Source organism: Brachionichthys hirsutus, chromosome 8 (assembly GCF_040956055.1).
Source record: "Brachionichthys hirsutus isolate HB-005 chromosome 8, CSIRO-AGI_Bhir_v1, whole genome shotgun sequence".
Classification (NCBI taxonomy): domain Eukaryota; kingdom Metazoa; phylum Chordata; class Actinopteri; order Lophiiformes; family Brachionichthyidae; genus Brachionichthys; species Brachionichthys hirsutus.
In genome coordinates, this window is record NC_090904.1 from 6,088,672 (window position 1) to 6,102,149 (window position 13,478).

Sequence of the window (13,478 nt, forward strand, 5' to 3'; positions counted from 1 at the left end):
TAGTCGGTGGTTATGTAATCGTCTGCGTCTGTCTGTCTGTTAGCAAGATAACTCAAAACGATCTGGATGGATCTGGATGGAATTTTCAGGAAATGTTGGGAATGTTACCAGGAACGAATGATTATATTTTGGTAATGATCTAGAAGAGATCCTGGATCACTTTGAAATCTTCAGTAACATTACAGTCAGTCGAGCTTCCAAATTTGTTCCTCAACATGTCGGTTGATTATTGACCGATGTTTATGGAATTTGACACAGTCATGTAGGGTGGGGGGGCTCTGAATTTAATCTGGATCGGATCCAGAACAAATAAGCTAAAAATACACATAAACTCTGAATCACTTTTACTTTTCATGGTTGGTGTATGAAAATACCAAAAACAATGTAGAACCTTTCGATGATGATCCAGATCACCATGTGGACGGTGTGGATCCAGTTAGGAGGGGAATGAGCTGCTCGGCGGAGGTCTGCGCTCTCTGAGTGCTTTTCTGGTTTTCAATATTATGTGTAGAAAAAATCTAAAGTAATTTACAATGATATTTTTGCACTAAATAAACTCAAGCCAGGAGCTCAATAGAAATGGGTTATGATAAGTCTTGTTTTTATTTGGTGAAAAAAAGCAATCGTCATTAAAAACAATGATCTACTGGACTGACTGCGCTGCCCTCATCTACATCAGTTTGTAATGAATTCACTGAGAGCGTTTACCCAAGTGGGCCTCTTACTTTACAATCCGTCCATGTGGTTCATTATGAACCAATGTCCACTGCGGTGGGAACGCACCCGAGCAGGTCAAATATCTACCAGGAGGCGAGCTAATGTTCAACATGCCCTGGATTGTTATGTTAGACACTTTCACAGAGTTTTGCTGCATTTGATGTCATAAAATCTCATTTTTTTTTCATGTGTTGAAGGTCATGGCCTTGAGCGGAGGGACGGTGGAGCGTTTGGATGAAATTCCAGCTCGCGTGTGGAAGGAGTTGCCCGACTGTTTGAGTCTCGGACCTTCTGCTGTAAACCAAAGCCGCGTTGGTGAGAGCACGCATGTTCAATCTGTGAAGATGTGTGCAAAAACCATTGATTTCCCATTTGTATTTTATTGGGTGAATCAATACAGTAATCTAAGTCTGGGCTGGTCTCTAAAATGGTAAGAAGAGACCAGCCCAAGGGCATCGATCCTAAAATCTAGACCCTCAGAAAACCGTTTTCAGACAAAGTTCAGTAGCAAGGCGTCATCAGCAGGCCTCTGGAAGAAGTACTAGTATACATGCATTCCATTTTGTATCACTGTGAGGAGATTTTTATTTTGTAACACCCACTCTGATGTGATGGCGTTCGTTGTTATACAAAGTAGCTGCAGACGGGGGAATTCAGATGGGATTGGAACCTGGAACTGGAAACAATCGTTAAAGGCGGTGAAACATCATTTTTAGTGCCTTTTTGTTCAATAATGTTTCTGAAAGGTGAAACCGAAGGTTCTATCTTGACATTTATTTTGGGAAACTCATTTTGCAGACTAACAGACAAATGTTGCTGAGCAAGATATTTCAACAGATTTATCAATGTTAACCCTTTGATCGCTTTAAAGTTTGAGCTCCTGGATTAATTATATTGGGCTGTGCAATTATTACTGTCTCTATAACCTTTAAAATCTCAACTAACTAAAAGGTGTGCATGCGTCGAGACGCATAGCAGCCTGCAACAGTAGTTCTATAATTTCCCTATGCATGTCAGATGCATAATTAAAATGTTTAGGTTCCCAGTTGTTTAAGTTAAACGATGTAAAGAATATTTTTTGGGGCATCAATCTCTGAATTTGCGCAAAACCTGTACATAAATGATGCGGATTTAAATGTTTTATTTCTAAGACGTATATAATCTCAAAGGAAACTTTCTTGTTTTAAGGGGTCTGGGCCAACAGGGTAATTCCTAAAGGCAAGAGGTTTGGCCCGTTTGTCGGAGACAGGAAGAAAAGGTGCCAGGTGAAAAGCAACGTCTACATGTGGGAGGTAGGTCACGGGCGGCTCCTCCTGGAACGCTCCCAGACACTGCACTGCAAAATCAACCCCGACTGCATTCTTCTTCTGCAGTGCAGCACCTACAGCTCTGTAAATATCGAAACCCAGAACGTTTGTTCTTGAAGGCTGGATTAAAATGACGTATTTCTCCTATGATTCGTTTGGAAATTTAAAATGCATTTGTTGTTACATTGCATTGACAAAAGAGAGTTTGCTGAGAGTTTCTGCTTCTGTCTGCTGTCCAGGGCTTTTACATAAAATGTAGTGCAAGCACAAAATCATGTATGGGATAATATGTGCACCTGTAAAACAAACCCTGACCCGTCCATATCAATAGTTTAATATTACGAGACGGGTGAAGTGGTAAACGGCATTCATTGTGATTTCTGTGTCAGAAAAATTAGTTTTCTTCTTTGCAATAATTCACCAGCAGGCTGATTACTTCAACAATCATTGCTTTGTGTTGGAAGTGTGTCGAGATCATGCTAGCAGGTGGATCTGCGTGCCCAGGTTCTTGATGTTTTGCTATTTATAAAGGGAATATTGCCTGCAGTTGTGTGTATTTAAAGTTTGTGCGAACACACATTCATTTTGGATCATATAAAATACTGTTTTGTAATTGAAATCTTAGGTGTGTGTGTGTGTTTTATCCAGTTGTGTCCTTTATCCCGCAGGTTTATTTTCCCGCACAGGGCTGGATGTGTGTCGATGCCACGGATCCCAAGAAGGGAAACTGGCTGCGATACGTGAACTGGGCACGGTCCGGTGACGAGCAGAATCTCTTCCCTCTGGAGATTAACAGAGCTATTTACTATAACGTTTTAAAGGTGAGTCAAACATGCTCCATTAAGCCTAATGATCCTATACCCAAGGAGACTGGAATGTAGTAAAGTGTCTGGATGACACAGGCATTATTGTCAAATGTACACCTAAATCAAAAGTGAATATTTTATTATTTATGCTTATTATTTTTTCTTTGTGCTTTCAATACTAATTTGACCCCTCCTTCCCCGCGCCAAAACTGACTCCTGAGCACCGACAACATTTTTAAAGCTAATCTACGCATTAATCGCAGAATCGCTTCCTTTGCACTGAGAGGAATGGCCCGTCTTGAAATTAAGAAAATGACAATAGACGAAGGGAAAACTCCACACAGAAGTAAATGAACAGAAATCTGCGTAAAGCGCCATCATCTTGGAGACATGACGAGAGCGTGTGCTCTGATGGAGTAAGACAACAGTCACTGGAATACTAAATGTAACAACTGTGAGAGTTGGTGCAGCATTTTACTTTGATCATAGCCAGAGAACGTTTCTAATGGTTCTAGTGACCGTGGCAAAGAAAGGAGGGATTTGCTTTTGGAGTGTTTTCTAGTTACTTACACCGATTCATTTTCATCTTGTTGAGTTTCTACTTCAGTTAAAGTCCAGGATCTGAACAGAACAGAACCCAGATCCCCCCCCCCCCCCCCTTCGCCTCTGAGCAAGCCGGCCTGTGATTGGCTGCCTCGCTCACGTCTCCCTCGTTGCAGCCTATCGCGCCGGGAGAGGAGCTGCTGGTGCGGCACACCGTGGAAGACAACCCCGAGATAGCAGCTGCGCTGGAGGAAGAAAGAGTCGGCGGTCTGGGCAGGAGGAACCCCCCCAGGGCGAAGCGAGGTGAGGCCCGACTCGCACTTCAGGATGACGCCGGTTCGATTCCCCCCCCGACGTGTCTGCGTGTGCGTGTGCGTGTACGCGGAGCGCGTCCGCATCAGCCGCTCAGTCGAAGTTGTGACGGGCTAGCTGCGGAGGAAGCAGGCATGCTAGCTGTCGGCTAGCATCCACGCTGCAATGTGTTGTGCTTCTTCGCTACTTTCCTTCCTTCCTTGTCGCTGCCAGCACATTCGGGTCTAAACAGCCGGGCCGGGCCGCCGCATCGAGACGCAGCGTTTCGCCGTTAAAGGAGCACATTAGCAGCTTTATAGCGCCCCCCCCTCCCCCCCCCCCGTTTGGGTCCTGGCGTTGTCGGGGATGTGACCTTCCTGGAGTTCTTTAACATGAGAACCATCCCTCGGCGAGCCTTGACTTGATGATGGCCTAGCAAGGTTAGCTCACTAGCTTCCTTACCCCGCTGTAGGCTAAACGGAGCGCAGATATGGGAGAACAGCCTGGAATATAACTGTTTTATAGCTGGTGGAGCGTTAAAACACCACCTTTCATGTCGTGGTGGGGCTAGAATAACCAGTTCATCGACTTTGTCGGAGTTGCGTGCTAGCATGAGGCTAGAAGGCTAAAAGTGTGAACGCTCGCACATCTCTCGTGGATTGCTGGGAGCGGGTTGGAGCTGTCTGTTGTTGTAAAAGTCATGTTATGATTGAAAAGTGATCAAATCAATCGATAGGGCGAAGAGACAGCAGCTGTTGCAGTAGATGAGGCTCATCCTATAACCTGCTTTGATAGGGATGAAAGTAATTACAGCAAAACAAAAGAAATACTAAAAGCTAACGTAAACAGTCATTTCCATATTTATGAGCCCTAACATTAACTCGCTGGCTCCATGTGAACTTTGGACATATTTTTTCCCCCTCATGGTTTTTGGGTGGAGATTCAATGCAGGCCCATGAAAAGAAAATATAAAAAAAATATATATGTATGCTAATATTTAATGTTTGCTATCTGAACCGGTCTCTTGTGGTTTGTTTTTGATCCTGTCAAGACGGTTAATACAGAACAAGGGATGTTGATACGCGTGTTGTAATGCTCGGTATAGACATCCTGCAGGGATGAAATAGTGTAGTACCACAGGAATACAAGGACCGTGAGTGTGTACTTCATTTAGATGAAGTACACAGTTGCTGTACGTGTAATAAAATCAACAGTTGATTACAGGCAGCATGCAGAAAGTTTATGTCCTCAGATTTAATTTTACAGGCTTATTTTATTTTTAAATAGATAGCAAATTACACAAGTGCTATCTAATCCTCCAGTAGGTCCCCTGGCCTGTAATCGCTACGTGTGCTGTGGAATAGTGACTTAGTTCAGCTTGCTTTAGTTTAACATCAAACATGCTAACTGACTGAAGACTGTCAGTGTTGGTGTGTTTGCACAGTGACTGTTTAAAAAGAGAAGAACCCAGAAAACGCCATTGGCTGTGTGCTGTTGATCTGCTCGGACAGCGAAGCGGTAAAACTCTCCTGACGTGAACGGTGGCGCTGCTGCAGATTTAGCAGCGTGCCTGTGATCATGCTGGGCAGATGACTGACCTGCGGCATGTGTTTTCTCCATGAATTGAGCTTTGTAGGGAAGGTCAGGTGACTGTTGGCACCCGAGTGATGAGGAGGTGCCTGCAAACGCTCTTCGATCAGATAAGACTTTGAAATTCAAAAGCGGTGGCATGTTACTGCCTGAGATTTGTTTTTTTTTTACTCATTTGTCTATTTAAATCGATGGCGGCACAAAAGCTCACGATTACGAGTACATTTTGATACTATTGAAGGATTCAAAGTCGTCACTTCTTATTCTTTGTGTTGACATCATCTGTGGTGTCAACACATGTTTTTTGTAATTTAAGCACATGAGGTCCAAAATAAATATTGGTTTCAGAGTTTTACTGACATTGCAAGAGGATATTAATTGTAAAGAAATAACTATCTGACGTCGCCAATGATTCTTTCAAGGTCGCATTATTAAACTCCACGTACCTCCAGAAAATATTTCTAGAATTTATTTGGAAGAGCTGAGCCGAGCCCATTTGGTCATCTGTTTTTGTTTGTTTTTGTTTTTTCCTTTTTTCTGACTTAATGACAGTAATAAATATTTTCAGTGGTATTTAACAGATTTGCCAATTCCATGGTTTAACCCTTAAATTATTCTCCTGAGTGAATATCTATGGAGAAAACTCACCCGGCAAAATACTACTACTGTACTTTCGGCTTGTCCCGTGAGGGGTCGCCACAGCAAATCAACGTTCTCCACTTCACCCTGCCCTTTGCATCGTCCTCCCCGACACCAGCCGCTCTCATGTCCTCCCTCGCTACGTCCATGTCTCGTCTCCTGGGTCGTCCTCTAGCCCTGTTCCCTGGCAGCTCCATCCTCAGCATCCTTTCCAGAACGTCTGACCTTCACTGTTCCTCTTATTGTCTCATTTCTAGTCCAACCCAACCTGGCCACTCCCAAGGAGAACCTCAGCATCTTCATCTCCACCACCTCTAGCTCCGCCTCCTGTCTTTTCCTCAGAGACACTGTCTCTAAGCCGTCCATCATGGCTGTCCTCACCACCGTCTTGTAGACCTTTCCCTTCATCCTCGCTGACACTCTCCTGTCACAGAGCACACCTGATACTTTCCTCCACCCGTTCCAGCCTGCCTGCACACGATTCTTCACCTCCTTTCCACATTCTCTCCATCACTCTGCACTGTTGACCCGAGGTACCCGGAGTCCTCTTTCTGCTCTGCTTTCACATGTGTGGTTGGTTGATGCGTGTGTGTTTTTTCACTATGCAGCCAGAAGAAAGCTCCTGGAGCGAGCCGGACAAGCTGGTTTGGGTGGATTCAGGAAGACTCGTAAAACCAAAGCAACTGTCAAGGACATGTGGGATGGGGAGAAAGGCAAGTTCACCCGTTGAGTTCATCAGTTTAATCTTTCTGGTACAATTATTAGGTGTTGAATTGTTACTTCAAGGTCTGTAACCTGTTTTTCTTTTAAGAAAAATGCTGAACTTGGCACTCCTGTTTAATTTTGTTCAGGTCTGACTGGGGAGGATGAGAGACCATCGACGCTGGAGCCCTCGCTGGAAATCCAAAAAACTCATTCGGTTGGAATTACTGGCTATATAAAGGTGGAGGACAATTCAGCATTGATGACGGATGGGGGCGAAGTTGAGGAGGAAGAAGAGCAGCGGCAGCAGGAGGAGGAGGAGGAGGAGGAGGAGGAGGAGGATGCTGATTTGGAAGAAATGAGTGAAGCACAGCAGCAAACTGCTCGGCGCTCTCCTGAGCAGGCTGGCTCATTGCAGTCCTGTGGTGAAGAGAGCCATAATGACTCACGAGAAAAGTCCACGCTTGCAGAGCGAGAGGCTGATCCTGATCCTGATCCTGATCCTGATCCTGGCCTCGGCCTTGACCACGATCCCGATGGCGACACTGAGTGCGATCCCCAAGGAGAGTCGTATCCGTGTCAGCACTGCGAGCGCCGTTTCTCCACCAGACAAGGTCTAGAACGTCATAACCACATTCACGCCATCACTAACCAGCAAACGCAACTGTTCAAGTGCCGCTACTGCAGTAAATCCTTCGGGTCGCAGGTGGGGCGGCGGCGGCATGAAAGGAGGCACGAGAGCGGGCCTAAGAAAAGGCCCGGCTCTCTGGCTGGAACTGCCAATCTGCAAAGCCCTGCAGTGCAGACTGATGGCTCAAGTCCCGACTGCACGAGCCCCGCTCGTCATTACATAGCCATCGGGTCCCAGTTTACAGGAGGTCCTCTGCACCGCTCTGAGATGCAGAGGAAAGAGTTGGGACCCCATGCCGACCGTCCTTTTATGTTGGATGAAAATGGGGAATCTAAGGAACTCCATCCCTGCAAGTACTGTAATAAAGCGTTCGGTACACACACCAACATGCGCAGACACCAGCGCCGAATACACGAGCGGCACTTGTTGCCAAAAGGAGTTCGGAGGAAAGGCATGCTGCTGCAAGAGACGTCGGCTCAGCAGCAGCGGCCCGACGACTACCCCAGCGCCAGCCCTCCGCCCGTCTACCTGCCCAGTGCGGACACGGAAGACGAAGCGGACAGGGACAGCTACACAGTCGACATATCCAAAAACATCTCTGACAATTTGAGCTTCTTCATAGACGGCAAGATCGTGTCCACCAGTTCGGTGAGCACCTGCGAGGTGATCGAGGTGGACTCCAGGTCAGCGGCGCTTTTTGGTCTGGATCCCATCATCATCAGCACAAATCAGATCAGTCAGGCGCTGAGGCTGGACGGCAGAGCGAGTGCCGCCAAGCAGGTCTGCAGCATCGGCCAGCCGGCGACAAAGAGAAGAACGACGACGCCCCCGCTGTTTCCCAACCTCAAAGTGGAGACCGAAACGGCCTCTTCGTCGTCCTCGACGTCTTCCTCGTCTAACTTGTTCGTGCGGGGACTGTACCAGCAGGCTGCGGATTCCTCTGCGTTTCAACGGGAGAAAACGGTTTATCTCTCACCGAAGCTCAAGCAGCTCCTCCAGACACAAGACATTCAGAAATCATCCCTTGCCGTGATGACGGAAAGCCAGAAACTGGCCTCGCCGCTGCCGGGGGCTTCGGGCAGGTTCAAAAGAAGAACGTCCTCCCCCCCATCCTCTCCTCAGCTCAGCCCTGCGCGGAAAGCCGAGGCGGTGGGTTCATATTCCGTCAAGGTGCCGAAGCTGGAGAGCTGCAGCGCGTCGCCTACCGGGAGCCTGCAGGACAAGGAGGACGGAGACAGTCCGCCGCTTTCTGGGAACGCTGCGCATAGCCAGACTTCGAATAGCGGAGGACACTCTTGTAACCAGCAGCCCTTGGATCTGTCGTACTCCGTCGGTAGGAGGAGTGACGGCGCCGACGCGGCGCTTGGGGATTCCGCTCTTGATTTAAGTTTGCATCGACAGGGCAGCGCTGAGCCCGACTTAAAGGGACTTCCAGCCACGCAGCCGCTGATGAGAAAGAGAAAACCGAACACTAGCATGCTTGAAAAGGTGCTGATGAATGAGTATGTCGGTCTGCCCTCGTCAGCGGAGGACGGTCCTTCTGCTTTGGTGAATCGAAATAGTTTTTGTTCTCTCTCTCCAAACGCTGCATCAGAATCTACGCACCCGTCCCCTCCGTCTCTGACCCCTGTCACCATGAACCCTTCTTCCCCGACTGCCTCCGATGTGACCTCCCCAACGCCGCCCCCCCCTGTCCTCCCTACCGCACCGTCTCCACCGACTATGCCGAGCTCTCCTCTTTCTCAGCCTTCAGACCCTTCAGCTCTGAGACCACTCCCTGTCCTCTCGCCAAAAATGTCTCCGGGATCAGTAGAACCCAAGTCAGATTCTTCTTCTGTTGAAGACAACGACGACGAGGAAGAGAACCACGTCCTTGTGCCGCTCGATTCGCCGAAGACTCCTGTTGATCCAGTTGACTTTTCTGTGTCTGAGGTGGCATCAGTACGGATTCCCACGGCTGGCGATGAATCGGATAACAATCAAAATGGCAAAATGAGCCAAAACCTCAGCCTTGCAGTGGAGAAACCTGTCGCTCGTCTCTCATTCCAGTCAGAATGCTCGTCTTCCTCGTCGCCTCCTCCGCCTGCATCACGTGAGCTACCCCAGTCACCGGATTCACCGTCTTTCCCTCTGACCAAAATAAAAGAAGAACCTCAGCAGTGCACAGAGAAGCTGTCAATCATGAATCATGCACCCCAGGATGGCGCCGACTCCCCACCTCACCCCACGGCTCCTGACAAACAACCTAATAGAACCTCTGAGGTGGAGGAAACCGACTTGATGTACTGCAAGACATTTGTGTGTAACGTCTGCGAGCAGCCGTTCAGCTCCATCAAAGATCTCAGCGGACACATCGCGGCGCACGCTTCCGATTGGCCCTTCAAATGTGAGTTCTGCGTCCAGCTGTTCGGCAACGCCTCGGCGCTGCTCGCTCACCGGACGGCTTTACACGGGGTCGGCAGGATTTTCGTGTGCTCCGCCTGTTCAAAGGAGTTTGCGTTTCTTTGCAACCTCCAGCAGCACCAGAAGGACCTGCATCCGAATGAGACGTGTTCACATGCGACTGTAGAGAGCGGCAAGCTCCGGCCGCAGAATTACACCGACTCATCCCGGGTCAAAGAGGAAAGCAGCCCCCCCTCACCAGCGCCGGAGAGAACGTGTGAGGCGGCTTCACACTTAAAAGAAGAGCCTGAAGTTAATGGTGAGCATTCAGAGGATCCCAATGAGGAGCTTTACACTACAATAAAGATCATGGCATCTGAGGGATCGAAACCGAAAGGCCCGGATGTCCGCCTCGGCCTCAATCAACACTATCCCAGTTACAAACCGCCCCCCTTTCCTTATCATAGCCGGTCACACGCCGGCTCGGTGGCCTCGGCTACGAACTTCACGACTCACAACATACCACAGACCTTCAGCACTGCTATTCGTTGCACCAAGTGCGGCAACAGCTTTGACAACATGCCCGAACTGCACCAGCACATTCTGGCCTGCGCGACTGCAAGCGATAAGAAGCGCTACACTCCGAAGAAGAACCCCATATCCCTCAAACAAATAGTGAAGAATCCAAACGGAGTGGCGTCGCCCTCGGCGGCCACCGCAGGCCGGAACGCGTTCCGCAGAATGGGTCAGCCAAAGAGACTAAACTTTAACCAAGATCCAGGGAAAACAAAAATGAGCGCCCTCAGCAAGAAGAAAAACCAGCTTGTCCAAAAGGCGATTTCGCAGAAAAACAAAGCTGCCACTTTTGCAAAGAAGGGCGCTGTCAAAGTCGAAGAAGCTCTGCCCTCGAACGTCTGCCCCCACTGCAGTCGTGAGTTCACTTACACCGCCAGTCTCAATAAACACATGGCAGTCAGCTGTCCCATGAAGCCTGCTGTTAAGAAGGACAAAAAAAGTCCCGAAGTGAAAAAAGAGATGGTAGATAAAAGCAAAGGTCACAGGAAGAAAGCCTTGGATTGTGAAATGCCGCAGCCAGAGATGGAGCCGAAGCCTCTGGGGAAGACCAGAGCTCGCAGCTCTGGTGCAGCAGACCCTGAACCCTCACAGCAAAGCAAAGGCAAAACGGCCGCTGCTGCACCGGGCCGGCTAAAGAGGCCCGCCTCGTTCCCGCCGCCAGCTTCCACCAGCAAAAAAGCAAAGAAGGGCCAATTACAGACGCTGCCTCCCCCCACCCCGTCGGCCCCCAACACTCCAAGTGACTCTGCACAACAACGACCAGCCATTAGGATGCAGCGAATGGGCAAAGGGGCGGCGCCCAAGAGATTAGCAGTGGCCAAGTCGCCAGCCCAACAGCTGAGGAAAGAGGAGAGGTTCTCCCTGAGGGCAAGGGACCGAGTCGGTGGTCCAGTCACCAGGAGCCTGCAAATGGCCAACACGGCTGCTCCTGCTGAGGTGAAAGCTGAGGAGCCACCAATTCATGAGCCAAATGAAACTCAGGTGAGACATTTACCTGTGGTTGTTTTCTGGATTGGGGAAAGACGGATCCTCGCTGGTCTCTGAATTTCCTGTCTGACGGGTGGACAAAGTAATGTAGTAATTAAAGCGTCTTTGAGTACCCAGAAAAGCGCTATATAAAATCAATGCGTTATTATTATAATGTTTGAGGCCATTCAGGTACCATAACTACAGATTGTCCACCAACATCAAAATGTGTCGCAAAGATTCCATCTTTCTTCAACAAAACGTTTTACAAAGATTAATTTAGCAGTTTTACAAATACACACCACTGCCACAAGATAAGAGAAGGATTGTTTTTCTTAACTCATGAAAAGTAAAAGAAAAAAAAATGCAGTGACTGATCAGTAAAACATTCTATATTTCCCAATCAGAATTAGTTGGATCTGAAGTTTTACTATCGATCAACGGCTCTCATGACTTTGCTTTTCTACCGACTGTTACTCCAAGTTAAACAATGCAAAATGTCCCAAATCACTATTTCATGCAGCCCAAGATGACCTCACTAACAATTCTGGTTCTGTTAGCAGGATTAAGCCAAAGGAAGTCGCCCAGTTCTAAAGAATTTAAAACCTGCTGAGTCAGTCAACAGTCATCCTTACGCCTCGGTGAACTCCTCTCTTCTTTTTGCAGGAGGTGCTGATGAAGTGAGCCATGTGGACATTATTGAACGCTCTCCTTAGGACTATGTTGCTCGCGTCTCATGCGACGCTCCAGACTCGACAAGGCGCTGACTGGACCCGGGGGGGGGGGGGGGGGTGTCTTTATCTCAACTGCCTTTTGCTGGATTTAAGGAGGGATTTCTCTTTATCTTCATCTGTATTATGAACTGAACTGAGCCTCGACTTTTAGCCAGCCTTGCAAAAAAATAAATCAAAATAAAGAAACTGTAAATGACAATGAATTAATATATTTAAAAAAAAAAGTCATTACTTGACCCAAAACAGTAACAATAGGGCTCTGTAATTTTGGGAAGCTGATCTATTGCAAATGGCAATCATGTATCAGTTAGGGTGTTTTCTTTTCTATATTTCCCCATTTGGTTGTTTTAGATTTGTTTTGGGTGTTTCCAGAGTCTCTTATTGCATGTGCTAAATGGAGTATAAACTAGATTGGGTCTGCCTTCAGGCTCTTCAGTTTATACCTGATTTTCTGGTTTGTATAATTTAAATTCTGTAGTCACCATATTGTAGAATATACACTATCTTATTGGCTTATTTTTGTTTGGGGAAACAAAAATGAAAATGGCAGTTTACTGCAACAATTGGTCCTCAGGAACACTGTATATGTGTGTGTTAACTGTGTGTATTCTTACGGTTGGACGTGCAGCCTGACGGCTATTCCTTTGGTTTAAATCTCACGTTTTTACTTGCATCCGCAGATCTTGTTTTTTTTTTTTCCGTTCCACACGGCAGTTAATTCCAGTTGTAAAATAATGGGAATTATATTGTATTCTCCTTAAAATGTTAGTTTTGAAATGAATTTTAATATCCCCCATTCAATCCCAGTGTTGCAGCACTTTAAAAAGCAAATGGAAATTTCTAGCTGGATTAGTGGATTGGCTCAATAAAAAGGTGAATGAGTGAATGTATCTGGGTCTGTTGCTTTGCAGGCTCTGCTAAATTGATGCAAAACCTTGATTTACAACTATTCAGCCTGGAAATCTTTACATTGGTTGTGCATGTTATATTGTGAACCAACTTTTAAATGCCAAAATGCACAACTTGAATCCTTAAAGTGAGCAGAGCAGTATTTTGTCTTGAATGGGTTAGTGAAAGGTGATTTATGCCATAGAAACGTCACTGAAAGGTTTCTTTTTTTTGTTGATGTCACAGTGGTCTTCGTGTTTGAACTGATGCGTGTAAGAATGCCCGTGAAAAGCTGGGTCCCAGTCCCACTTCGTGCTTGACCCATGTCCACCTGTATGAGATGTTGCAGGCAGCGCTTTGATGCTTGTAGCGTCTTCTGGAAAATAAATTGAACAACTTGATTTGAAGCTACCGGTAATTAATATTTCCATGAGAAGTCCACATTTTTATTTTTTTGCCTTTCAATATCAGGATTGCATATTTAAGGATGAACAAAGACAATAATTCCGAATGACCTCAAAACATTGCTGTAATTGACATAATAAAAGGTTTTTCAATTTGTCAAGTGTTTTTCCTTTATAATCCCTTACTCTGGAAGATGGCCGTGTCTCTGGTTCTGGATGCAAACTCAGGTCTGGGATGACCTGTGAACTGGACCTCCACTCAAAAAAAGAAAACAAAAAACCCCAGATCATCTTGGTGATTA

The 13,478-nt window shown here is 46.9% G+C and overlaps 1 protein-coding gene across 1 annotated transcript; it reads left to right on the forward strand.

Moving 5' to 3' along the window:
* The first annotated feature begins 917 nt into the window (after positions 1 to 917).
* prdm2b (PR domain containing 2, with ZNF domain b) lies at positions 918 to 11,860 on the forward strand. Its single transcript, XM_068742460.1, has 7 exons — positions 918 to 1,032; positions 1,906 to 2,009; positions 2,693 to 2,845; positions 3,550 to 3,676; positions 6,502 to 6,606; positions 6,745 to 11,165; positions 11,817 to 11,860. Exons 1-7 carry the CDS (start codon positions 918 to 920, stop codon positions 11,832 to 11,834), a joined length of 5,043 nt encoding a protein of 1,680 aa, XP_068598561.1. The 3' UTR covers positions 11,835 to 11,860.
* Positions 11,861 to 13,478: the final 1,618 nt, after the last annotated feature.